Source organism: Pseudochaenichthys georgianus, chromosome 17 (assembly GCF_902827115.2).
Source record: "Pseudochaenichthys georgianus chromosome 17, fPseGeo1.2, whole genome shotgun sequence".
In the NCBI taxonomy this organism is placed as follows: Eukaryota; Metazoa; Chordata; class Actinopteri; order Perciformes; family Channichthyidae; genus Pseudochaenichthys; species Pseudochaenichthys georgianus.
Window position 1 is genome coordinate 34,184,932 of NC_047519.1, and position 26,283 is coordinate 34,211,214.

A 26,283-nucleotide genomic window follows, 5' to 3' on the forward strand; every position below is an offset into this window, starting at 1 on the left:
ATGTGTATACATATTGTCTCCTTATGTATGATAGGCTGACACCAAACATGTACTATTTTAAGCACTTAAAGGTGGGGTAGGTAAGGATGGAGAAACCAGCTTGAGTGCGCTGGTTTGAGTCTGGAAAAAATCTGCCCCTTCCTTCAGACTTCCTTACAGAGGCCCCTCCTCCAACACACACGAACGCACACATGACCAATGAGGGCACGAGATAAGTTTGTCCCTATCTCTGTTTCATGTCCTATATCTAATAGAACTGCTCGGGTCTTGATAGATTGAGTGGGGAAGTTCATGAGATCTTTCTAGAGGGTTATCAAGAATAACTTTTATCCAATGACCTTCTCCCTCTCTGTCTGTGTCTGTGTCTTCTCTTGTTCCGATTAACCCAGCCACATCTTTGTTCTTGTTTTGTGTCTATATCTACGCCGGGATCCGGAGTCGAGGCTGATCCTCTTGCTCTAGTCCTGTGCCCTGGATCCTCTATCCTGAGTTCTGGATTAAGTCGTGGACTTCGGGTCGTGGCTGAACCTGTCTCTGCGGTCCTGCCTTGGGTCTCGTCATGCTGCTTCCCTGATGGCTTCCACAGGATTGTAGCTGACATCCTCGTGGATTCATCTTCTCATTACAGACACATGCATTTCCTAACATTCGGTCTATATGCTGTCAAATGTATTATCTCTTGGATTTACACACGGCATCTATTGCACGTCTGTCCGTCCTGGGAGAGGGATCCCTCCTCTGTTGCTCTCCCTGAGGTTTCTCCCATGTTCCCCTTAAACTGTGGGTTTTCTCTGGAAGTCTTTCCTAGTACGATGTGAGGGTCTAAGGACAGAGGGTCTAAGGACAGAGGGTCTAAGGACAGAGGGTGTCGTTTTTCTCATACTGATATTCTGAACAATCTGTGCTGTTGTATTTTCTGTAAAGTGTCTCTACTGTAGGCTATTTTTATTATATGTACAGCACTTTGGCTCGACCAAAAATCTTTATAAATGTGCTATATAAATAAAACTGGATTTGATTTGTGCCCAGATGGCAGGCTGACAGGCTGACAGGCCATCCAGTTACTTTAGCCGGGCTGGCTCAGATGATTGGTCGTGCTTTTTACAGCACTACGGCTTCCACGGATTACTTTTTTTTATGGATTTATTGTCAAAGCATTTAATATATTCATTGCTATCAGGATGTTAAGAGCATTCCATGGAATATAACAAAAAGTGTCTCTGAAGTGAATGACCTACCCCAGCTTTAACCTTCTGGCAAACTACACCCAACAAAGTGTTCATCTATTCATGGAGGAGTTCACTTTGCAATTGATATATATAGCACTAGAGGTAAGAGGAAAAATATATATTTTAGATTGTAGAGTGAAGACTCCCAGCTGGAGCACTGACCTTGCCGCAGGCCCTGCAGTGGTGCCTCCTCTTGGTGAAGGTGAACTTGACATCACATTTCATGCAGACAGGAGCCTGGGAGTCAGGGACCCACACAGGGGCCACCTCACCCAGGCAGCTGGAGGGTTTCCTGCTCAGAGAGCCCTGCTGGCCGGCCTGGAGGTCATTGTCCGGGCTCCCAGAGGGCATCGAGGCAGGAGAGTGGACCACACCCTCTCCGTTCACCACTAAACTGGGCTCAGTCCCACTAGAAGTGGTTTCAGAGGGCGTGCCTCTCCGACACTGGTTGTCATGGTTTTTGTTCCTGCTGTTGGCGAGCTGATTCTGGACCTGGCCCGACAGAGGCTGTGGGATTTGGAGCTTGAGGTTGACCGGCTGTTTCGGTCGCGCTCCTCCGAAGGGGACACTGACCGGCTGCAGGCGATTGTTGAGTTTTGGTTGGATGCTACCTGACCCCACTGCTACTCCCTCACTGCTCTCCTGCTTGCTTTCCTCCATTTCTTTCTCCTCAGTGACAGAGTCCTCTTTGGAGGGGACAGGAGAGGGAGAAAAACCCTCCTCCTGCTCCTCCTCCTCCTCCTCTGCTTTGGAATGGTTACTGCTCTCCTGCTCTAAACCATTGGGAAGGCTTGGTATTCTGAGGAGTTGGTCCATCTGTCCCTTTGGACCACATCTCCTCGGCTTTATATCCAGTCCGTTCCTGTCAGGAGGAGATACACCATTCTCCTCCACCTTACAATCACTACGAATGTCTTGTTCCCTATGCAGGAGACTCTCTACATGCTGCTGTTTGAAGTTAGCAGTCTGTTTTTCATGACCATTGTCCGGTAAGACCGCTGTACCGGCCTCCTGTTTGACATCTTCCCCATTGTGTGTTGGTGGTTGCACATTTGGATTTATTCTCAGTGCCAGAGTTTCTTTTTCTAATCCAACCTCAAAGGTGAAGTGAGTGTGACCGACGGTGGAGCCTCCTCCTGATGCCGAGTCAGCTCTTTCCTCCTGATGCGATTCCTGATCAGAATCCCCAGGAGGTCTGTCTGAAGGAGAACGTATCTTCTCGCTGAGGCCCCCCAGTGTTGGGCTTGCAGGGCAGCCATTCTCCACAGCAGGGCAGGCCGTCACAGGGGGCGGCGAGAGGTCGTCGGTGCCCACCAGCTTGCCGATGTTGGGCTGGGGGAGGGGAGGGCTGTGGACGTCTGCCGGCCTCTCCTCTACCCAGGATGGAGGTTCTAGACCTGGAAGTCTTTTTGAGTCTCCCCCCGGGGAGGTGCTGGAGGAGTTGGGGAGGGTTTTGAAGGGCAGCGGACTCTCCCCGGGACTGAGGTCTGCGTGGGCCAGGGCGGGGCTCAGAGAGAGCAGGTGGGCCGGCGGGGCCAGGATCTGGGTCCACTTGGCATCCGAGAGAATGGGATTGTCGGTCTCATCTGGAGGGAGAAAGAAAACCGATCAGTACATGGATCTCATGATACATTATTTCATCAACAGCTCCAAGAAGAGTTTACATTTAACCAATAGTGGCTTTGCTGCACATTGCATAATATTTCATATTTTTTTACATATAAAGCTTCTATTGAGGTTTCAAATGAAAGGTTGAACGTCTGTCATTATATTCTATAATACCATAGGCATTCAAACAAAATTCATTTCTTTGTTATTGTGGTTATATCAATGTTTGTGTATAAATCTCTGCTTGGGTTGGTTCCCTCCTACATTTGCACATATGTGTAAAAGAGAAAGTCTATATGGCCTGCGCTCCCAGATGTTATTCAGATGCTGGTTCCTAACGTAAGAACAAAACTGGGTAAAACAGCTTTTAGATATGCGGCCCCCACAGCTTGGAACAATGTTCAGAAGGAGCTGGAACTCTCAGATGTAATCACTATGGGGGAATTCAGGTCCATCCTAAAGGACAGAGGACACGACACCATTGGTCGATGTGAGTGCTCGTATATCCTGAAATCGTTTTAAATGTTGCCAGTTTTGAATGATTTGTAATAGTTTGCTTTATTTCGCATATTGACTGGCTAATGTGCCATTTTATTTGTGTTGTACAGCGGTCTTTGTCTGCCCGTCTTGTCTGTGTTTTATCTGTTGTAACTTCCTTCATGCTGCCCTTCTTGGCCAGGTCACTCTTGGAAGAGCGATTGTAATCTCAAGGAGTCTTTTACCTGGTTAAATAAAGGATATATATTTTGTATGGTGCTGTACGATTGCTGCTTGACTGCCTGGTTAATACAGCTACAGTGAAAATGTTACTTTTGAAACGATAAACGACAACAAATACTGATCAAGCCAGACAAATTCTGACACGCTGTGAATTTTGAAAATCATAGTATTTATTTATTTCCCACTAACAAGTTATGGGAAATGTTTGGATCACAGGAGAGAGAGAATCTTATGCAGCCACCCCTAAAATCTTATTCTCCAAATAGCATAATACTATTAGCTTAATCTTTATCCGACACATTTAAATAAATAAAATAAATACAATGTGTAAAAACACTTTTTTCATTAATAGACATGACTAAAATTTAAATCCTCACATTATGAATAAAGCCTTCTTCAATTCAGTTCAGCCCAGATTTGTACCCGGAGAAAAGATCATATCCTTAAACACAAGACAGGAAGCCTCAAATATACACACTCCCAGGTGATCGAGAGCTAAAAATGGGAGAGCCAAACCAGGGGACACATTGAGAAATGAGGTTGGCAGGGAGTGGGAAATTAGTGTGGGAATTCAGTGAAAGTGGGCCAAACGGCTCTGTCACCCCGAGGAGACATCAGTCAAGCTAGCTGACACATGAATGCTGGGTAATACCAGCGGAAAATCTTATCAAATGTTTTCAAAAGGACCAAGTCAGCTACTGTATAGTGCTTTCCTTCATTCACTTGAACTCATGCTAAGCTGTGTCGGAATGCGCTGTACCAGGTTCAAGCACACACAGAGTTAATCTGCCAAGCTGGATGTCTGGCAAAGTACACACAGATAATCGCTCGCAGCCAAAACACACACCGAGCTCAGAGAACCATTCAAATATGTGGTGTGTGGAGGGCTGGCATATTTCTGGGGTCACCTTCAGTCATAAATCCAGAAGAGGAGCAGTCTTGTCGTCTCTGTAATAACAGAGCGTTTGTTCTGGAGAGCTGGGAGCGATACACAGCAGTGTTTACTTCACGATCACCATAAATAAACTCTGTGAAAGCACTGTTTCTTTAGTAATTGTCAGCGTTAAGTGTGAAGAAGAAACAAAAGACTCTTGTCTTGCACCAATTACACGGTTCCACACGGGCCCGGGGGAAATTGATAATCCAATTAGCCCCATCTCCTCTCTGCACACGTTCAATCGACACCTGTAGGCTCAGTCTGGCACACTGCTGGTTTACTCACGGGTTACATCAGGGCATCCTGACCACAGCTCCTCTGAAGCTTCAATCCCACAATTACACCGTCTCTCAGACACAATGACTCACTGTCTGGCCCCGTGTCCTTTCCACATCCTTCTAAGCAGAGGAGCTCACCTTCGTTCTGCTCAAACTCGTCCAGCACCTTGTCCAGGTTGAAGGCCTCGGCCTGGAAGTAATTCTCCATGGGTCAGGAAGCTCCACGCTGCCGGCGGCCGTGTGAACCTAGACACACAAGAGAGTCCTTCATGACAAATCCTTTCATTCCCATGCAGTATGCAAATGTCCCCCATAGCCCGTTTCATATCTCCTTTCTCACTTCAATACGCTTTGTTTAAGTAGAGACTTCCCCTCCAACCCCCTTTTGGCGACTTAAACAATAAATTCATTATAATAACAGTTGAACATAAACGTCCTCATCAGCTAATTGCCTCGTGTTCTGTACGACATGATAATGGTTTGTTTTGTAACTTGGACATCGTCTTGATTCAAGTACATTTCTGACTCCTATGTATACATGTATTATATCTGGCTCCTTCGTCCCTCCTCACCTGCACAGAGGTCCTCCTCAGCAGTCCCAGGCGGTGGGTTTGTTCGCAGCAGGTTTCCCTCTCACTTCTCACTTCACCCAGTCTGGCAAGCGCCCAGCGCCCACACCTTAGAGAGGGAGGGAAACACCTTTGAGTCAAACATCTGCTTCTCATCCTGCGTGGAAAAGGATGCTGCTTGTCTCATTACAAGGTAACACAACAAGTGAGATGACAGCATTTCCTAGATGCTTGCCGCATATGAACTGCAACAAATCATAGTGAAGTGAAGCTCAGCGCAAGTTCAACCAGGAAGACCGTCTCTACTCTTCATTTACTATTCCGATGTAACTACTTTCTCTCCTCTCAATGAGTGATCGGGGGCATCACTCCCCAGCTTAACCAATCACTTCGCTCTATTCCCAAGAGCCTATCATAGCGCTCTGCCAAACCTTTTAAGTCTGCTCTCCCCTCCGACAGCTGTCCTTTCAGGTGACTCGAGGCAACCCTCCTCCACCCCTCCTCACCTCCTGTCCCTCTGAATCCAGGGTCAAGCTAAGCCCCTCCTCTTCAGACCGACACAACCATCCATTCACCAGCACCAGTGTCTAGACCCCGGGGGGGTTTCATCGGATCGGTTCTCCCCTCCCGAGTGAGACTCCCGCCCAACGGAGCCTAATCGCCAAAATAACCAGTACATTCATTTGTGTATCTCTGCAATAAATATGTGTTCTTACATCAAAAGCGTCTCTCCTGATTGAAGTAAGTAAAGTCAGCAAAGTCATTGATCTGGGCTTGCGATTGAAAGGTATAAATGAAACCTCTGAATTGTACTGGTCAATACGTCCGGCTACGGTTCAGGCTAAGCTAGCTGGCTGTTTTCAAAGTAAAAAAACGAAACAAATGCATTTTAAAAACATATAAATTGTATCAGACTTTTTTTCAAGCAAAAGTGCCAAAAATGTACCGATTTTCAAATGTAAAGATTTAACAATTTCTCTTCGTCACAAACGATGATAGAACATCTTTGGAGTTTTGAACTGACGGTTGGATTAAAACGATAAAAGAGTTCACCTTGAGCCCTGTGAAATTATACTGGGCCTTTTCACCATTATAACATTTTATAAAGGATTGAAATACAAATGTTTTGATGATGAATCAGAACACCTCGATAAGGGGGAGACATGTTAGTCCATGAACACCATGTTTTAAATGATAACACAGTACATGTAGCTTATCATGTGTGTTGCTCATAATCATACATCGTGAGCAAATACTCATTCACGCTCGACAAGGCAATCAGAGGCCTGAATGGACACCAGATGAGGCCCGAGTCACTGCACAGTAAACCTGCCCAGTCCGTCCTTGCTGATGAGAGGACCTTGGAGTGAGCACGCGCGTGTGTGTGTGTGTGTGTGTGTGTGTGTGTGTGTGTGTGTGTGTGTGTGTGTGTGTGTGTGTGTGTGTGTGTGTGTGTGTGTGTGTGTGTGTGTGTGTGTGTGTGTGTGTGTGTGTGTGTGTGTGTGTGTGTGTGTGTGTGTGTGTGTGTGTGTGTGTGTGTGTGTGTGTGTGTTCCCCTGGAGCAAAGCTCTCTGCTGAAGGAAAAGGTGGAGAGGTTTGACAAAGTTAAACTTTTCTGCTTGCATTGTTATGGATTTAAATTTGAGCTGCTTCCATCTGTTGACTTGATAAGAAAAGATAAGGGTTAGGACAACATTTAGGATGTTTAATCGTTTTCAATGCTAAGGTTACAGTTTGTGAAATGAAACTCTATACAGTTAAACTATTGTTAAAATGAATAGCAATTATGAGTAGATTTAGGGTATATCATTTGCATTTATTAAAATATTAATTTTAAACAAATTGTAAATAAAACTGACTGACTGAAGCTGTACAAACTGGTATGTGTTGAATTGTAAAACATAGACAAATGTTTTTCCTTAATCTTAAAGACAAATTGCAGTTTTGTGGAATTATTATATTTTTTTATATTATATTATTACATTATTAAAATTACATTTATGATTATTATTCACTGTCAATGTTTTTTTAAATGTCAGTGTATATTTATTTGAGCAGTAGTAGAGTTTCTTGTATTGATTTTGCGGTGACGTCACGGTGTGTGTGGTGCCCAACCTGAGTCATCATACTCCATCTGGGCTGTGCTTGCCTAATGGTTCGTAAGATGCTCTAATTAAAGCGGTGTGTCTTTGTTTCATTCACTGATGGATTATTTATTTTGTCGATATTCTTAATTCAAAGCTTTTTGTAGTCAAAGCTATTTAGTTTTCTATTCTTGGCTCTGACAGCAGTGTTTCCTTCAGCCTCGTTCCTGGTGCTGCAGAAATGGTTTGACCCACCCGGTACACGCTACATGTGTATCCTCCCGTCCTGTGCTCTCACCGTTTTGCTGACGTCGTGCACGCGCTTGCACCTTAAACTAAGCGGAAAATGTGTTGACTCGGCTCCTTTCTCCGAACCCTTCGCGCTGCGGAATATCTAGTCTCTGGTGTAATCCCTGGACCCTCTTGTCCTTATGAGAATGACCCTGAGGTTCAGCATGGCTGTTACTCATCTTCTGCCACACACACACACACACACACACACACACACACACACACACACACACACACACACACACACACACACACACACACACACACACACACACACACACACACACACACACACACACACACACACACACACACACACACACACACACACACACACACACACACACACACACACACACACACACACACACACACACACACACACACACACACACACACACACACACACACACACACACACACACACACACACACACACACACACACACACACACACACACACACACACACACACACACACACACACACACACACACACACACACACAATACACCTCCATGAGGACAGGAGCCCGTCCCTGATTAAGATTTAATTACTCAGCGGAGGCGTTAAATAATGCATCTTTAGTCAAAGTGCGTGAAGGGGTTGTATTTTTAGACATGTAAACTTGGAGAGATGCTTTAAAGCAGACATATAGTGCATGAGAGAGCGTGTCAGTCGGAGAGCCTGCAGTTACACAATCTCATTTTTAAATCTTTTGTTACTCCTCAGATAGACTACTGATCAGATGCAAGCGGCTACATGTGGTGCTGTGGCCTGGAGTCAAACAAGAAAATCAAGATGTGCATGGCAGTCGACCACACCTGGCAGTTATTCTAATTGACCTCAAATGTATTTTACAGACTGAACTTTTGTTAAATAGAGCCGCTAATATTGTCTTGAAAATGCTTACAAACATGACAAATAGCTAAATTGTTCACATTTCTTACAACATTGTGAAAACTCAAGCAGTTCTTCATGTTTGTGAAGCTGTTATCAGTAAACGACGTGTATTATTTTAGCCATGATAGTGGCAAAGCTCAAGGGGAGGAAAACCCTTCTGACTTTGAAGAGGTTTGCAGGTGTTTCAGGGTGGAATATTTTAATATGTATCAAATGGATTGCCATGTAATTTGGTATCCTCCCGAGTAATATTCTGTAACTACTTTGGTGATCAGCTAACTTGAAATGTTGCACCATCATCAGATCAAAATTGTGTCTAATAGAAAAAATACGTGCGTAGCTAAGTCCACTCACCAGCCTCATCTCTACTTTGCATTAAGGGGAACTTATTAAATATTAGCATGCTAACACTAAACTAACACAATATACCTTTATACCATCTGCATGTTAGCATTGGCACTTCAAGCATTTACCAATCACCACCAGTGTTAGAATTTAGCTCATAACAAGGCATAGACGTTTGATGGATAACAACCCATAGACTGTAGAAAATAACCAAAGCTTATCAGATGTAGAATCAGATGTATGTTGATTAACTGACTCCTACAGGCCTCACTATTTCAGCTTCAATCAAGGGATTGTTTGAGCCACAAACAATTGGTTCACAAAATTAGGGGACATTTTCAAATCACTTGTTTTGTCAGGCTAAGAAGACTAAGAGATGTTCAATCTAAAATTGCATACACATTATGGTAATGTTGCAAATCTTCCAACTAGAGCAGCTGGATATATATTTTGTAGATTGTTATAAAAAGATGACACTTAACATTGTAATGGCAGAACCAGACAGATCCCCTCCACAGCCACGCTGCAGCCTCCAGTGTAAGCCAGACATGCTAATAATGAAATGGCCTAACGGACTACTAACACGATAAAGCATGCCTGACTGGTCATCCCGGCATGGCAGCTAAATTAAATAAGACAAGGGCATAAACAGCGAGGAGGCTTGGACAGATTACAAGAATGCTACCACAGTTCATTAGGTCCTCGCTGTCAGAACAACACTCGGTTTCCTGCTGTTGTTTCCTGTGAGGGAGCCGCATCACTTCCTCACACATTATGTGGAATTCCCTTACAATCATTGTATCGGTTATGAAATATAAAATATAATATAACTGTCTAATTATTTCTGGGGTTTTTTTCAAGCCCAAATGTTTCAGTTTCACAGACATAAGGATTTGCCATGTGACGACAAAAAGGCTTTGTAATATTGGTTGGATGATTAAAGACATCACTGAAGGCGCTGAGAAATGTTTATTTTACACCAAAAGATAAAGGAAGCAATCAATATTGAAAATAAAAAATGTTTGACCCTATTTTAGACTTTTGATCAAATAAAACAAGCAAAACTTTCCGCCATTTTAAAAGACAAAATGATTCAATGCAAAAAAAATAATTGAGATTATTAGTTTCAGTAACACATTTCAAACCGATGACTTACTTGTGTTTTGGATTAAGTGAAACAAAACTCTTACGTTTAAGCTGTCCTTGAGAATGTGATAGTGGTTGTAAATAGAACAAAAGTTTCTTCTTCTACTGCTCCTAGTGCTACAAACGTCCCAGGTTTGCAGGCTCACATCCTGATAAGAGCGTTTATAGATCCATACCCGGCGCAGACGAGCTCCAGACGCCTCCGAGTGGACACAGAAAACCTCCAATGATCACTTCCTCTCGAATGGACTGACACAACTTTCTAACAGCATGATCGCATGACCTGACAGACACATTATTATGTAATGATTAACGCCCTGACTGGGAGTTGTTTACCTCCTCCTGTAAGTACTTAAAGTTGCAATTCCCAAGTACGGCTACATATTTCAGAAATAAACATAAAAGAAAAACAAGCCACAGGTTTGTATCCTTAAAAGAGGAGTCTTCTCAATAATTTGAAAAAAATATAGATCTGAAAAGAGAGGTTAATAATGGCAAATCCTTTGAGATCTGAAGATGGGAAAAGTAAAGAGAGTAGCTTGTCCTCCTGTTACAAAGAGCTACTCTGCTTCACATAAAGTGTCAAAAGCTATTATAATCTTCTTCTCTCCCTTATGTTTTGATCTACATTTAACCGCCACACGACAGAAGAAAAGGCAAGAGGAGACAGGCTGCTGTGCCGGGCTGCCATCAGGGAGAGACTTGTAATAGCTTCTGAAAGCGTACAGTAACCTACATCTGGGAAGTCTCTGCTGCACACAAGAGAGCTGGTCTTTGCATGCCTGTTGGATCAGTCTGCTTGAGGATGTAGTGAAGTAAAAAATAAAATGCCCTGAACAGTCACTCAGTCAAGCTGGAGAGATACCAAAAACAATGGTGAGTGTTATGTAGTCAAGCCTTTCCAGAAGCTTTGATATGATCTGTTCTGGATTTCTCTTCAGTGACAAATTCGTTTTACACTCACTGGTGATGACTATTCAAGCTGGCACTGGGATGGGCCCACTGCTTTTTTTATGAATCAACCTCCAGTTCTTAAATAAAAGGCCCGGAGATGACATGATGAGGTAAATGTAAAAGACATGGCACTAACAAACTCTCCAGAGCAACACAAATGACCATTAGCTTGGATTATGCAATCATAAAGTAGCACTGTGTGCCTGCTGCCTACAGGCCAAACACAGCCTCAGATAGTAAATATTATTCACAGGTACCCTGGGTTAAGCCATGGGAAGCTTCTCTTTGTTATTAAAGGTGGTATATCATGAAAAAACAGCTACAAACACGACATTTGAGGTGTATTTATTTGCACCAGAACTTAGGTTATTAGTTGTATTAGCTGCTAGCTGAATGTAACGTCCACACCTCAAAAGGCCACGAGTTAAGTTTACAAAACAGTTCTAACAAAGCCGGGTATAACAATATGATGAAATGTTTAGAGGATAAATAACCCCACTGCACAGCAGCAGGGTGTATCAGGAGGAAAAGGTGGCTAGTGTTAGCTCCAAGGGTTTAGCGGGTAGTCGTGCTCCGAGTGACGGCAGAGAGACGTGCTCCTCTGACGGACACTCAACCGTCTGCTGCTCGGTGGGCTTGGTGCTAACGGTTTAACGCTATTTTGTGGCTAACGGTTTTAACGGTTATTTAAAAAAGCATTCCTCCTCATGTTAACACAGCCCATTTTTCACAGTCATAAAAAGTACATTTAGCTTTTTGCTGCATTGCTAGTGTTTTTATTAGTGAATATTTAGCCACAGCTCGTAAAGCAGCGTGTTGTGTAATTGAACGTAAAATAGTGCATCACCTCTTTCGGTGTCACTCACCGTTTGGCTAGCCAAACAGACCATGCAACCCCACATCCACACTGACTTATTCGGCTGAGTTAATATAACACTTGCCGTTGCAATATGGCGGGTTGTAACGTCAGAGCAACAACAGACAGTGTAAGAAATGTCATGAAAACATTTACTCACCGGAGGAATCCTCATCTCTACGTACAGTCCTCCCGCGGAACCCCTCCGTCAGTATCCGTCATACCTAATCGCCTTTGAGGGCTATTTGTGAGTCTCCTCAGTTAGACCCTCCGCTGCTCCCTAACTCACACAGCGCAAGTCGGAAAGTACAGCCTGTAGTCTGCCGTAGTTGTGCGCCAGCACTCAAGGATCCCTCCCCCAAGGGTTAATATTGGGGGAAATAAGAAGCACCATCAAGACAGCCAGAATGGAGACCCACCACTTCCGGTTGTGTATTTCAAAGTTAAATACCACCTGCTACACTTCAGTGTGAATTAAACAATATGTCATAAATGTGTTCATTCATAAAATACAATTCTAAAAGAAAGTGTCATTTTAAATTACATTTAAACACACATATTTAAATGTAAATCTTCAAGCACTATTACATTTGAAAATCTGTTGTAAAATATTGAACTAAACTACTAATTTATGCAAACTATTTTATAGTAGGCCTATATAATGTGATCCTCTTGTGTATGTTTTTCATTTGTAGGTTAACTTTGTTATTTACCTTTGATTTTCTCTTACCGAAATAACTTTTTTTCTTCTTAGTCTTTATTGAAATACAAGATGTATGTTATAATTAATCAATACACACTTACATTTTGCATTAACCAGTGGTGTAAGTGTTCAGATCCTATAATAAAATAAAAGTACTAATACAACAGTGCAAAAATATGTTAAATGCTGTTTGCCTAGTTCTGTTATTACCTTGGGGGTACCTTACCTTACCTCAGTCAAATATTGTGGTAGAACCCTATGGGTAGAACCGGCCGAGTTAATTTGATTTCTCCCATGTATGTTCACAGATAAGTTTATTTTTAAAAAGTTTAAGATTCAAGGTTTGTATTATCATATTCATGATAGCTACAGCGTAGTTGCAGGCTCCTCCAATAGTGCAACATACAGTTGACTAGATACTTAAAACATAACAATAGACATAAATAGTGCAAGTGACTCAATTGTGCAAGTAAAATGCAGGTAACGAGTCAACTAAAGCTTTTAATTTGAAAGGCTACAACACAGTTTCCGGTTCTGACTCAGTTATCTGTGCTTCTGTAAAGCTGTTCAGCTCCATACAGCTCCTGCTCTGAGGTCCAGCCGCAGCAGCAGCAGGACGTTTTGACTCAGCCTGGGCTGAAGGTGGGGTGGTGAGCCCGGTGAGCCCCGGGGCTGAAGGTGAGCCCCGGGGCGGGTTCGGTGTTCCGCAGCCCGGCCCCGCCTCACGGTGCAGGACCGTACAGGAGCCAAAATGGCCCGTTCCTCCCCGGTAACCTTGTGAGGCTCTCCAGCTGTGCAGAGACTGACAGCAGAGCGTCATTGATCTGCACGATGCAGCAGAGCAGGATCAATGAAACGGGATGCTTGTCTCCTTATGTGCACACTGCACACTCAACCAATGATTATAGTGGGGGAAATTAAAATCAATAGTTATTCATATTTGCTTCATAACTACTTTACAAAAAGTGCAAAACCCTTTTCCTTTACCTGAATAAACACAAGGAAATAACTTGTGATCAGTAATGCGATGTGACAAGTGCATTTACTGCAGTACTGTAGTTAAGTACATTTCGATTTCTGCTACTTTATACTTACATATAAGAGGAAACGATCCAACATATAACTACTTCATTTTAGTTTCATAATACAAAATATAATCAAATAAATTATTTTTATTATAGGTTATGATAAAGCTTATTTATGCTTTGCTGTAACAATAAAGTGATGAACTCTTGAATGCATCAACAATAATAATCCTAATGTAATACACCTATACATTATTCTGAAATGGGACACTGCTGAATGAGTGCTTTTAATGTAGGTACTTTGAGTTTCACGACTAACACTTTTTTAATCATTCACTTAAGACATTGTGATTGCATCGCGTTGACTAGTCATTGAGAATTATGCTTTGATGCATTTTTAATGCTACTTTTATCTATATCCTTTTTCCACCACTGTTGATTATTATTATTATTATTATATCATAGCAGGCTATACAGTAGCAACACAGCCAAAGAGCAAATTGATGCAATTTGAATAGTTAGTTGTTTTTTTAACTCAAAGTTTAGTTTCAAAGTATTGTATTTCAGCTTCCAGAATATTGTGTTACGTAACGGATCAGATATCTATGAATACAAGGACGTGTAAAGGAAGAGGACCACTGTGGGGCTTATAATAACCATTTATTCTATTTATAAAACTAGCATCAGTTACACTCTTAACATATAAAGGACTCTACTACTTCTCAAGTATTCATCAGAGCTAATATGTAGGGGGTTAATACTACAGACTGTTTCCCCATGAGGCGAATAGGATTCTTCTAATGGCTAAAAACCAATCGGACAAGTCAAGTAATAACGACATGCGTCAATAGCCCAAAAATGTTTTATTAAATTCATAATCAACGCTATAATGTAAAGTGAATGAAGAGTTCACTTTGATTGCAATTTCCTAAACAATCTCTTAAATACTAGCCATGTAGAAAGCTTATTTCTAAATAAGCTGGAGTCCTTTTGGTGCTGAGAGTCGTGCCGATCCTCGTTTCTCGCCGTCTCCACAACGTCACAGCCTACTGAAATGAAAACCTACTGTATCGGCATGTTGTTGCTGTGGCAGGCTAAACCCAGCGCTTCACGTCTCCGGAGGTGATGATGCATCGCACTTTTAACAACCGTTTCCAGCACAAGAGGAAATGCCCTTTGTGAGTCCGAACGAGGTAAAACATAAATCGGTTGACGGAGGGAAAAAAAGGGTTCTTCAGTTTGCTTCGTTCTTTGAGGCTTCATCAAAGTTCTCCACGAGATCTGGAAGATAGGGAACAAGAAAGAACATCAAGATATTGTTAGTCCAACAATTTGTGAAAGCATAGCAGGTGATTCAAGCCTTTATTATTAAGGGCTTGCAACCGAAGCATTGATAAAAAAACTATTTGAAAATGAGAATGCAAACACAACTAAAGTTCTTATTTTATTGGCTGATAAAATGATAACAGCCCTAAATACATAGTGCATCAGTTTGGAAATAACTCTTATAAATCCACAAAGATTAAGTTAAAAAGGAATGATCTTTAACATAATCTTAAGCGTGGGGAACAGCAGGTATATCTAAGCGTTTACCTGGTACATCGTCGTCCTCTTCTTCTGCAATCACCTCCTTAACTGCTTTCATGTCCATTGCTGCCAAATACATGAAAAGAAAACCAACAGTTAATCCAAAGTTGAGCTCCATGTTGAAGTGGTGCTTAACATGGATGGAAATGCCCGGACAGATGAATGACGACATCGACAATGCCATGACAACTGGAGAAAACACATCACATAATTAGTTGTGTTGCCATGTGGAAAAGTCGCTCCTATTTCCTGTTTGCTTTACTGGTTTTTGTTTCAATTACATGCAAAGTCTTGAAACTGAATCACCTCTCAATCATGTATCCTAGGGGGATGGTTATTTTGTCTTTTATCAATTATCAGTGTTTAAATGCTCATATGTTTAGTATATTGAAGTGTTGGCCCTTCCCTCTCAATCGTTGTTGTACTCTTTTGTCATCGTCACTTCTATAACCAGTTCCTCAGTCATATTAAATAATGTCTTGTTTTCCAGTGATTCTAAACAAACAAAGCTGTTTAACAAATCTGCATGAATACACTGATGTGTTGAAGGCAGCACATTCATACTGCATTTTTTTTTTACTGTGTACGGTCTTTGGGTTTAGAAAGTGGTAACTATTCTCACTACAACATACCTTCGTTTTAATCCAAGTATTCACAAAATCTGATGACTTGGCTGACAACAAATCACTGATATTACAGTCACACAGTGACCCCTGACATCGTACCTGTGCAAGTGTGTGCGTGTGCGTGTGTGTGTGCGTGTGTGTGTGCGTGTGCGTGTGCGCTTACATTGCCGTGGGAACTGCTCGGCCAGTTTGCGCAGGCTGCTCAGGCTGTCGGCGCCCAGCTGGCTCAGGATGCCCGGCAGCATCTCCGTCAGCTGCTTGGTCTCAGCGTGGCCCGTGATGGCGAAGGTGTTGGCGGACAGAGACGCCTGCACTTTGGGGTTGTTGAAGTGGATCACCGTCCCATCGTCTTTAATCATATTCACCTGAGGAAACAGAAAACACAGAGTCAGATTTAGAGCAAATGGGGCATAACACAGGATTCTGCAGCATCAAGATATAAGCAGTACTTTGTGTATATTCTTAGTTTGTGGTCAAATTGTCAAAAAAATATAGTCCTACGTCTGTTTCTAACCAGTATTCCTTAACCTTACGGAAAAACATCATGGGGTTAAGGAAAGATGTGAACGACAATTCATCAGGACTTTCTAAGAGCATCCAACTGGACTAACATTTGGAATAGTCAAACTATTTACAGCATACAACAACCTCAAGCAATAGACCGTTGCTTCAGATTTGAACACAACTTCCCTAAATTAACCTTTAACTGGTTTAATAATTCACAGTAAAATACGAAAGGCAAACTGAGCCACAAGATAAATGGTGGAGACTTGTGAGCTTCAGGGTAGTTTCTTTATGCATTGATTTGTCCGAGAGACTTTGCCGGAGCGAGTTGGATTAAAGCTCTCTAAAAATAAACTAGAAGACAAGATCGGAGAGGGCTCTCTCTTTCCTTATCGGGACTCTGACAACAACAACAAAAATGTAAAAAGTTAAAACGGAGCAATCGTCTGTTGGCTTCCTCTGATGGCTCACCTCTTCTATCCCAGCAATGTTGTTTACTGCCAGTTTCTTCAGGGATCCCTGGAGTTTTTTGTCATCAGCTGTTGCTGTTTTGTGAACGACCTTCTTCTTCCTGCGGGCGGTTCCCTGAGGACAGAACAGGTGAGGAGGCCAAAAAAGGATTAGACAGCTGACTCTACCAATATGTCAAATACAATTTAACAGCACCAGGTCACGCAAGACCTTTTTGATGTACATTTGCATTTAATCTTAAAAACACACTAATAACTAATTTCTAGATAATATCTGTGGTAAAACAGTTTCAAATACAAGACTAAAATTACTAGATTTAAGGAGCCAATGGAACCCGTGCTATAGCAGAGTCCTGCACGGGTCTGATTTTCAAGACCAGCACGTGCAAAATAAAAACAAATATTTAAAAACACCCGACCCGATGCAGGACTCTGTGCTGAAGGCTGTGGAGGCGTTTTTTGCTCGAGTGTTTTAATTGTAATAATCAGGAGTAACGCTCCTAATATGATTACATTATTCACAATGAAAATAAAAGCTTTCTATAAAGCTTGTTTTTAAAAGTGTCAATGTGGTGCGATTTGGAAATGGGCTGAAGGCCTGTCAAAGCTAAAATAACAAATAACGCCACCTAGTGTGTAGCTGAAGACCTCACAATGCAGTGGAACAAAGCTACAGAGGCCACAGATGAAGGGGCAATGCTCTCGATAAAGGGAATGCTGAGGTCAGGAGGAAAGACCTGACAGGTGCTGAATGCCACAACACTCCTTAAAATCAACTAAGTCAACAAGGACAAACGTGAGAAACCCAACTGATGTTCCTATACTGAGCTTTTTTAATTAAAAAAAGAGAATCAAATATTTATAAGTATGTCCAAAATAAATGCAGACTGTACCTTTCCTCCTATCCGGACTTGTGCCTGGAGTTTGGCGAGCCTTTCTTGATTCATAGTGTTCTGGTTGCGAACAAAAAAACAAATGTATAATTATTGTATTCTCATGCATTTTACATAGGAGGAAAAACAGTACATCATGTCGTTTGTAACATACATTTACTCGAGTAATCAAAGATATGTTAGTACTTCACTTGAGTATGTCCATGTCATGTTCAAACTATAACATCTACAGTAGTACAGCAGTGTTGCATTTACAAATCATTGCAGCAGTAGTATTGATCTAAAAAAAAAAATCCTTTAAAATAGAAAATAACTGAACACACTGAACACTTTACTGCACAATGAGTACCATTACTTTTGATTGATTGTAAATTCAGGACTTCTACAGGAGTATTTTCCATCTTTATTATTGCTATTTTAAGCTCAAACTAAAAATATCTACCTCTATATCTACCTATAGCACTTTGAATGAATTGCCTTGTGTTGAAAAGTGCTATATAAATAAACTTGCCTTGCCTTAGTTAAGTGATCCAATTTACAAATCATTGCAGCAGTTCTATTAATCCATATCAAATAATAGAAAAGCACTGAAACACTTTACTGCACAATTAGTAAAATTACTTTTAATTGGTTGTAAATTCAAGACTCTTAGTTAGGACTTTACAATATTTATACTTTAACTGAATTAAAATGCCCGAATACTTAACCGCACACTGCTTTAAGGAAGCACGTGTGATTACATGTTGTAGCCTACAGCATGAGTTGGGCAATTAAAGCTACAATAATCCTCATTTCCACACGTTAGCACTGAGCTAACAGACTGCTAACGGATCAGCTGACAGACATACTGCCATTAGGGATACACTAAATGTTTTAACCACAATATAATACAAATTGGAAATGAGAAAGAAAAGTATCAGAGGCTTATTTTCTAACTGACATTTGAGTCTAACGTAGCTGCTAGTCATGTTGCTAACTAGCTAAACGGCTAATTTAGCTAATATTAGCATAGTCGCTGAACAAGGTAAACGAACTGTCTTTTTCTTCCTGACAAGGGAAACCGCTAACATCAACTTCAAAATCAAACGATAAAACAAACAGGCTCAGAAGTTTACCACAAAATGAATAGATTGTATTACCTTTTAAAAGGAATAAGCTGACAGTCTGTTGAACTGTTCACGCTACTAATGAAGCTGAAGGGTCAAGACAGCAGCAATATAAGACACTTCCTAATAATATTTTCAAAGTAAAATGACCGTGAACCCAACAACAGCAATTTCTTTTTTTTTATTCTATTTGGAACATATTAATAATAAAGTTAAGATATATACGTTTTGATCTATTGGATTTAATATGCAAAATGCCTAAAAATATGAATGTATTAATTATAAAGCAAGGCAAGGCAAGTTTATTTAAATAGCACCTTTCAACACAAGGCAATTCAAGGTGCTTTACAAAAATGAAAGGCATTCAAAAACAGTAAAAGATAATAAAAGAAACATTAAAATAAAAAATACATGAATAAAAAGTACATGAATAAAAAGTTACAGTGCATTAAGATATGAATAGTTCACACAGAAGTTCCAAGCGGCTTTTAAACTTTAGTTTTGGTACTGATTTCCGGTTTCTTTGATATATTTCGCTGTCTAACTTTACCAGTTGAAACCGCAGCCAGGAGCACGCGGTTTTGTGGATGTGACGTCAGTTTAACGTCACTGCTGAGGATGGGTGACGCCTCAAATATGTTATTTTGAAATAAACATAGTTATAAACCCATTTTTCTATCTGCAAGCAACATCAATTAACTTTTCATGTCTGAAATGAAGTAGGAAGAAGAAAAATGCTTGTCTACAGACCTGATATAAATAAATAAAAACAATTTACAAGGATTTCATTTTTTGCAAAGATAATGTTTTGTTTAGTTTTAAATAACTTTAAGGAACTACAACTAAAGAACATTATATAATTAACATTATTATTATTATTATTGTATCATCATTTTCCTATATTAACGGACTTTTAAGGGACACATTAAAAACTTGAAACTTAATCCGAGAGACTTTTATTGTGAAATCCTGTGGTTGAACATCCGGGTCACTGGTTCACTACAGTCAGTGCCATTAGCTTGTTGCCATTAGCTCGTCAAAATGCAAACGTCTTTAGTGAAAATCGCTTTAGTTTCATCTCTGCAGGTTTTGTTTTCTTTGACGTGCTTTCATGATGTTGTTCAAGCAGCCAGCGGGAAAGGTGAGTTGGTATTTTTGGAGTTAACACACAAAGTGAAGCGAGTGTGAGCAGATTTCTGGTCATTGATAGAGTTACCAGGGCTGTGTGTCTTTGTATGAACATCCTGGATCACTAACTCTGCGTCCTGGACAGGTGTTTTAATAAAAGTGCGCTTTTTCAGCCACAAATTAACTCTTAATTTCATGTTTTTCCAGATAAACCAACATGTTTTTACTGCAAAAATCCCAGTATAGAAAAATTATTCCCTTTTTTAATGTAAACAGTGATTCCATTCTGATGAAAAAAACGTTATTTGTCCCATAGGAAACAGATGTTTTCTTAATAAAATAAATATATCCATAGTGTAATACAAGATGTAATTGGCAAAAACTGTTAGAAAATACTTTTTATTTTTAGGATATACTATTTTATTTTTATTTAAATAGTTTATTTTATTTTATTTCAAAACAGTCAATCATTGTGTACGGAAATCATATGTTTCTCACGTATATGAGTAATTTATACAGTAGTATTATTTTCACAATCACATATGCCTTGCAGCTGCATGCAGATGAGGAGGAATCTTAATTCAGTATATTGCATAATTTGTCCCAATGCTAATATATAAACCTACGAGCTATTGACTGAACGTAGCATATTCCATTACCTCCATTGGTTTGCTTCCCGACAACTCCTTCTGTTGATATTGTATTTAGGGCAGACCCGCCCTGCTGTAGAAATATAATATTCCAGTGACACAATGGATGTGTGCTCATTAATCCACTTCCCCCCCGGCAGGGTTTGGAGATAACATCCACTGGAGGACGCTGGATGATGGGAAGAGAGAAGCTGAGGCCAGGTGAGTTCACTGAGAGGGGAGATATTACACACACACACACACACTGAGAGGGGAGATATTATATACACACACACACACACACACACACACACACACACACACTGAGAGGGGAGATATTACACACACACACACACACACACACACACACACTGAGAGGGGAGATATTACACACGCACTGAGGGGAAATATTACACACACACACACACACACACACACACACACACACACACTGAGAGGGGAGATATTACACACACACTGAGGGAAATATTACACACACTTCCTAAAACCTGCTGAGCCGCCTTCTGTATAATCATTAGCCCTGAGGCTTTAAACAACTTTTAAAGAAATCCCAACGTCTACATTTCCACAAATTACTGGAGCAGATTTTCAGGATTTTTTACTCAATGTTTTATTCAAAGATTAAAAGTGTATATATCATAACAACTGAAAAATAAAGTTATTATAGTGTATATATCATTATAGGCAGTTGCAGGCTCAACTGAAGTCAGTTACTATATTTTATTCTTAGTATGAAGGTAAGATTGAATAAACTTTATTGATCCGGAATTGTTTTGTTACAGCAGCATGTGAACATGGTATTGCACAAGTTAAAAATATAATTAAATAAACAGTAAATATTTGCATATCAAGAGTAGAAAGCTATATATTAAGAGTATATCCATTATAAAATATACAGAATTAGTAATAATACACTATAATAGACCAAACTACTGGTAAAATAATGTATAAACAAGTAAAGAATATTCATTATACAATTGTGGAAGGTACTTGAAGTTTTTTTTATTGAAACGTAAATGAGGTAAAAAATGTAAATGTTGTCATGTTTGCATCGACAGCGGACTGCCAATCATGCTCATCATCCACAAAACCTGGTGTGGAGCCTGCAAAGGTAAAACATTATAATGATGTGTTTCTCCCTTTCATTATAGAAACCTCAGGCATAGATACAGCAGAAAAAAGGGGGGGAAAGTAGGCAACGTTTTCAAAATGTTGTATTATGCGAGATATTTATTCCACTGTTTAGACAGAGAACAAACGGTATCCCACTGCATGCAGATGATTAAACATGAGTTATCCCGTCAGCTCAGGCTAATGATCGTCTGTAATGTGGGCAAACAGGACATTTTTATTAAGGTTGGCTTTTGTTTGTTTAATAGCCATATAAGATAATGATTAAAGGAATGGTCCACTAATTAGATAATTAATCAAAACTTCAGTATTTAGTGAAACGTTATGTTTAAACCATACCCTGAAAAAATCAGCGATATTCCCCGGTAAATAATGATTTTATAGCTCTTTTTTATCAAGACCTGTATATTCCGTCTGGCCGCCGCCATGTTTGCCATTTTCAGTAGTCACGTGATGGTCGTGACGTCATCCATGCGTTCACTTTGTCAACACACGGAAATATGGTGGAGTATTTCAGTTCGGACTCGTCAGCAGAGGAACAAGTTTTGACCAATGTGAAGAGATTGGATGGGGGAATTCAGCCATACATATCAGTATGACAATACGACACCCTCTGTCCTTAGACCCTCACATCGTACAAGGAAAAACTTCCGAAGAAAACCCACAGTTTAAAGGGAACATGGGAGAAACCTCAGGGAGAGCAACAGAGGAGGGATCCCTCTCCCAGGACGGACAGACGTGCAATAGATGCCGTGTGTAAATTGAAAAGATAATACATTTGCAACATAGGTAGTCCAAATGTTTGGAAATGCATGTGTGTATAATGGGAAGATGATATAAGATACTATATGTATGCATGTAGTACCACCCTTGCTAGCGATTCCCTCTCTAGTTTAGCATACTCAGCTTCGTTGTCCCTGGCCATAGAATCACGATTTTATGGGGCCGGAAAAAACTGGGGTAAAATACACACTAGCCGGTACTACGCTATATGGAAAGGCCACCAAAAACTGTCCTGGCCTGGACGCTAAAGGACGTTAAAACGGGGCTAGCCGCTGCAATGGAAATGCGCTATAACATACCTTATTCTTACTCCGAGCACTACTTCTGCTCCTCCGTCGCTTCACACTTGCAGAGGGCGATTTCTCAACTGGCCGAACTGGTGTCCTGGTCGGTGATGACACCAGAAAGACCGATGGTACTGCATCTCCATTGAGTAATGGTTGTTCTTTAAATCCCATGTTATGTTTGATCATACTCTCAGAGTAGTCGTCCGGAAATGTGAAATGTTCGCTGCATACATGAGCCTGTAAATCTCTCGGTTCGGGCCGGCCACATTTCGCTAGCCACTGCCTCCGAATGTACTTCTTATGCTTACCTTTTGGCAACAGATGGAACCGAGCATTCCGTGGATTGTTCCTATCCGAATTATGGCAATATTTCGCGACAGTGAGGCATATTTGAAGAGAGAAACTACAGTAAATAACATGGAGATCAACGTGTCTTCGAAAACCAAACGCATGGATTACGTCACGTCCGGGAAATGGCGGCGCCCACAGTGTTGATGTTATTTCAGTATATAATCAGTTTAAAATCACTGATAATGTCATCGGATTAAAAAAAAAAAGAGAGACTGGCAGAGACTAGTCTGTTTTATCGGATGATAATTTTTAAAAAAATGAGTGTCATGAGCATACCATTCCTTTAACAGTTTTTTTGTTCCTTCTACATCAGCACTGAAGCCCAAATTTGCAGAGTCCAAGGAAATCTCTGAACTTGCACACAACTTTGTTATGATCAACCTGGAGGTACGTAAATAAACAGTTTCTTTAACCAGGTTTAAATTCACTTGTGTTTTATGATCGCTACTAGCCAACACTAACATACTGTATTTATTATGAGGTCTTGTAAATGATCCGTTGTCTCGTGTTTGCAGGATGAGGAGGAGCCAAAGGATGAAACCTACAGCCCAGACGGAGGATACATTCCTCGGATTCTTTTCCTCGGTACGGGGGCGGTTGAGTCAGAATCGTCCATTAGCGAGACGGATAGTTTAGTCTATAATAACACAGTGTCTGATAACGTTTCAGTAGAATGTTCTTATCCTAGTGTGGAGAGAGGTTATATTTTTCAGTGAGAAAGCAAGCTTCTAATCAAGGATTTGTAAATTAACTGCAATGCATATTGGACAACACAGAGGAATACAACGACACAGGAACATCTCAAATAGTTGAAGGTGTTTCATCAACCTTTGATTGAACCTAGTAAAGTAGTTTAATATGTCACCTTTATGTGGCATTCTCATTTGGAGAGTTGTTAGGAAAGCAATTATCTGAAATTGAACTGAGCAAATAATTAATACATCAATCAAGAAATAAACCGTCAGATTAATTGAAGGAAAAAAATGGGTCGGTTGCAGCCTTATGTTTGGATTTCAACTTTTGCAAACCTTTCATATTAACGTTCTCTTTCCTCACAGATCCCAGCGGCAAAGTCCATCCTGAAATCACCAACAAGAACGGAAATCCAAACTACAAGTACTTCTACAGCAGCGCCGAACATGGTAAAACATCCAGACTATTAATGGGTTCATTTAGATTTTCTTTAAGTAAAATTGAACTTTCATTTGACCAACACCAACATATCAGGACAATATCGCAATCAAATCACAATTACAAATGTGTTCATATAATCAAACCTAGTTATGTTGTCCGACTCGTGCAGCCCTAACGTGTGTTTTCCCCGCTCAGTGGTGTCCGGTATGAAGGAGGGGCAGGAGAAGCTGACGGGCGACGCCTCCAAGCAGGGTCACACCGGAGACGAGCTGTGAGGGGGGGCGTCGGGCTGAAGGGCGTCGGGCTGAAGGGCTACACCCCACCCCCGAGCCTCAGCAACACCCCCCACACAGAACTGAACCAAGGCAACCATTAAAATCGGTGCTTGAGTATTTCTTTTTGTCCTGTACGGTGTTTTTTCCAACACTTCCTGTCGTCGTCTACCGTTAATGCCATGTACTGTATCTGTAGACTAACACCAACACACGCTAGCCAAGTTAGCTGCCATTACCTCTCACTGGCATACACTGTTTTTGAATGGAAACCTCTGGAAAATGCCAAGTTTGAAGTACATTTCCATGTTTGTCACAATATGGCCATGAAATGCGAGTCTTTATAGAAGTTTCCCTAACACCTTGTATTGCAACTTTTGTAATATGCTTTTACCCAACAAATTATACAGTGTTTCATTTGACATTAACATCTACAGTAATGTGCTTCCAAATATCCTCTACAGTACGTTTATTATAATGTGTTGTTTACCATGCATAACAACATAGGCTCCGTACTTCTGATTTATGTTATCCTCAGTCTTTAAACAATATTACGTATTCATTTAAACCTGCCAATTAATGTATACTTTAGCTATATCTATAAACTTGTTGTTTTCGGGTTTGTTTGGCTGCTCGTGACACCACTCGGTACCCGTTTTTTGTTTGTTGGTTAAACTCTTTGAATGAGGGATGAAAACATTGGTAATGTGTCTTGATGTATTTTATACATGTACACAGCCTGGTGTGCAAATAAAGTTTGTTGAACTCAGTGGTGTGTGAGCGTGATGCATTCATGACACAGCAGTAATAACAGTATATCAAGTTTTATTGTCTATCCAACAACAGTGATCCCTTATGGTTCGTCAAACAATATGAAACTGCTGCATACAGTTAACAGTAGATGACACTAATCAAGTCACTATTTAAATTCAGTTTGATAGTGCAGGTCCATTAATGCGAGGGCATTTATTGAAGACATTGGATTGCAATTGATCCCATTCCAGACACAACAATGGCTTATTTAAGAAAGAACTGTCTTTCATACTGAGCCATGTCTCAGTGTAAAAATGACTTAAAGCATAGGATTTATCGTGATAAAATAAATTACAGGAAAAAAATAAGGGTGCATCTAAAAGTAAGACTAATTTCATGACATGTTAACAGACTAAAACAACACGAGAAACATAAGGAATGATGGTGGAATGTGTCAGAAAACTTGGCTAAAGGTTTAATTAAAAATAAAACTCAGTTCTGTGTATTGCTAAGTCTATTGACGAAGGGCTCACGCCTGAGGGGTGTAAGGGCACAGAGAGCAAACAAACATCAGCAAAGTGAATGTATCCTTTTCTCCACTGTGAGGTCATTTACAGATTTTAAAAGAAAGGAGGGAAATAAAAAGAGGAGTTACTACAACCACTATAATTACACTAATTACACAACGCTGCTGCTATAAAATCAGCAACATTTATATATAAAACAAAAATCTATAAAAAGCTGTGTGACATCTGTATAATCAAAATGACACAGCTATAAAGTGTGATTTAAACTGATTGTTAGAACATGTAAGGTGTGCACATACCCAGTGTAATAGACCGCTGTTCGCTACTCTCACAAGAAGAAGAAGAGCTTTTAAGAGTCTCTCGAGGGAAGGGGGGGGGGGGTGTACAAAGGTATTATACAACGTCTGGAATTAATCACTAACTCGTCAGGCTC

The 26,283-nt window shown here is 40.6% G+C and overlaps 3 protein-coding genes across 5 annotated transcripts in view; 1 reads left to right on the forward strand and 2 right to left on the reverse strand.

Moving 5' to 3' along the window:
- zfyve9a (zinc finger, FYVE domain containing 9a) overlaps window positions 1-12,268 on the reverse strand; it is a 35,912-nt gene extending 23,644 nt beyond the window's left edge. For 2 of the 3 annotated variants that reach the window (XM_034103651.1, XM_034103649.1), the window contains exons 1-4: window positions 12,081-12,268; window positions 5,345-5,450; window positions 4,911-5,018; window positions 1,392-2,815 (exon numbers count right to left, since the gene is read on the reverse strand). In XM_034103651.1, the coding sequence (XP_033959542.1) occupies window positions 1,392-2,815; window positions 4,911-4,980 (1,494 nt within the window). In that variant the 5' untranslated portion in view covers window positions 4,981-5,018; window positions 5,345-5,450; window positions 12,081-12,268. Of the gene's footprint in view, window positions 1-1,391; window positions 2,816-4,910; window positions 5,019-5,344; window positions 5,451-10,154; window positions 10,262-12,080 lie in introns of those variants that run through there. The other variant, XM_071206235.1, reaches the window with a different exon arrangement.
- Window positions 12,269-14,492: 2,224 nt separating this feature from the next.
- On the reverse strand, window positions 14,493-18,950 carry LOC117462977 (transcription factor BTF3 homolog 4-like). Its single transcript, XM_034105363.2, has 6 exons — window positions 18,868-18,950; window positions 17,729-17,788; window positions 16,837-16,950; window positions 16,025-16,226; window positions 15,242-15,301; window positions 14,493-14,929 (listed from the first exon to the last, which is right to left on the reverse strand). The coding sequence occupies exons 2-6, from the start codon at window positions 17,780-17,782 to the stop codon at window positions 14,883-14,885; spliced, it is 477 nt and encodes a 158-aa protein (XP_033961254.1). The 5' UTR covers window positions 17,783-17,788; window positions 18,868-18,950; the 3' UTR covers window positions 14,493-14,882.
- An 867-nt stretch (window positions 18,951-19,817) lies between these two features.
- txndc12 (thioredoxin domain containing 12 (endoplasmic reticulum)) lies at window positions 19,818-25,339 on the forward strand. The gene is made up of 7 exons (XM_034105179.2): window positions 19,818-19,975; window positions 20,753-20,813; window positions 21,671-21,723; window positions 23,478-23,551; window positions 23,680-23,749; window positions 24,223-24,306; window positions 24,494-25,339. Exons 1-7 carry the CDS (start codon window positions 19,876-19,878, stop codon window positions 24,571-24,573), a joined length of 522 nt encoding a protein of 173 aa, XP_033961070.1. The 5' UTR covers window positions 19,818-19,875; the 3' UTR covers window positions 24,574-25,339.
- Window positions 25,340-26,283: the final 944 nt, after the last annotated feature.

What these genes read in the sequence shown, in the direction of transcription:
- txndc12 (XM_034105179.2), top strand. Translation starts at nt 19,876, where the DNA reads ATGCAAACGTCTTTAGTGAAAATCGCTTTAGTTTCATCTCTGCAGGTT. An exon ending in AAGAGAGAAGCTGAGGCCAG is followed by an intron (nt 20,814 to 21,670) that starts GTGAGTTCACTG and finishes TTGCATCGACAG; the next exon opens with CGGACTGCCAATCATGCTCA. An exon ending in TTGTTATGATCAACCTGGAG is followed by an intron (nt 23,552 to 23,679) that starts GTACGTAAATAA and finishes TCGTGTTTGCAG; the next exon opens with GATGAGGAGGAGCCAAAGGA.
- LOC117462977 (XM_034105363.2), bottom strand. Translation starts at nt 17,782, where the DNA reads ATGAATCAAGAAAGGCTCGCCAAACTCCAGGCACAAGTCCGGATAGGA. An exon ending in ACATTGCTGGGATAGAAGAG is followed by an intron (nt 16,227 to 16,836) that starts GTGAGCCATCAG and finishes CTGTTTCCTCAG; the next exon opens with GTGAATATGATTAAAGACGA. An exon ending in CGAGCAGTTCCCACGGCAAT is followed by an intron (nt 15,302 to 16,024) that starts GTAAGCGCACAC and finishes TGTATTTGGCAG; the next exon opens with CAATGGACATGAAAGCAGTT.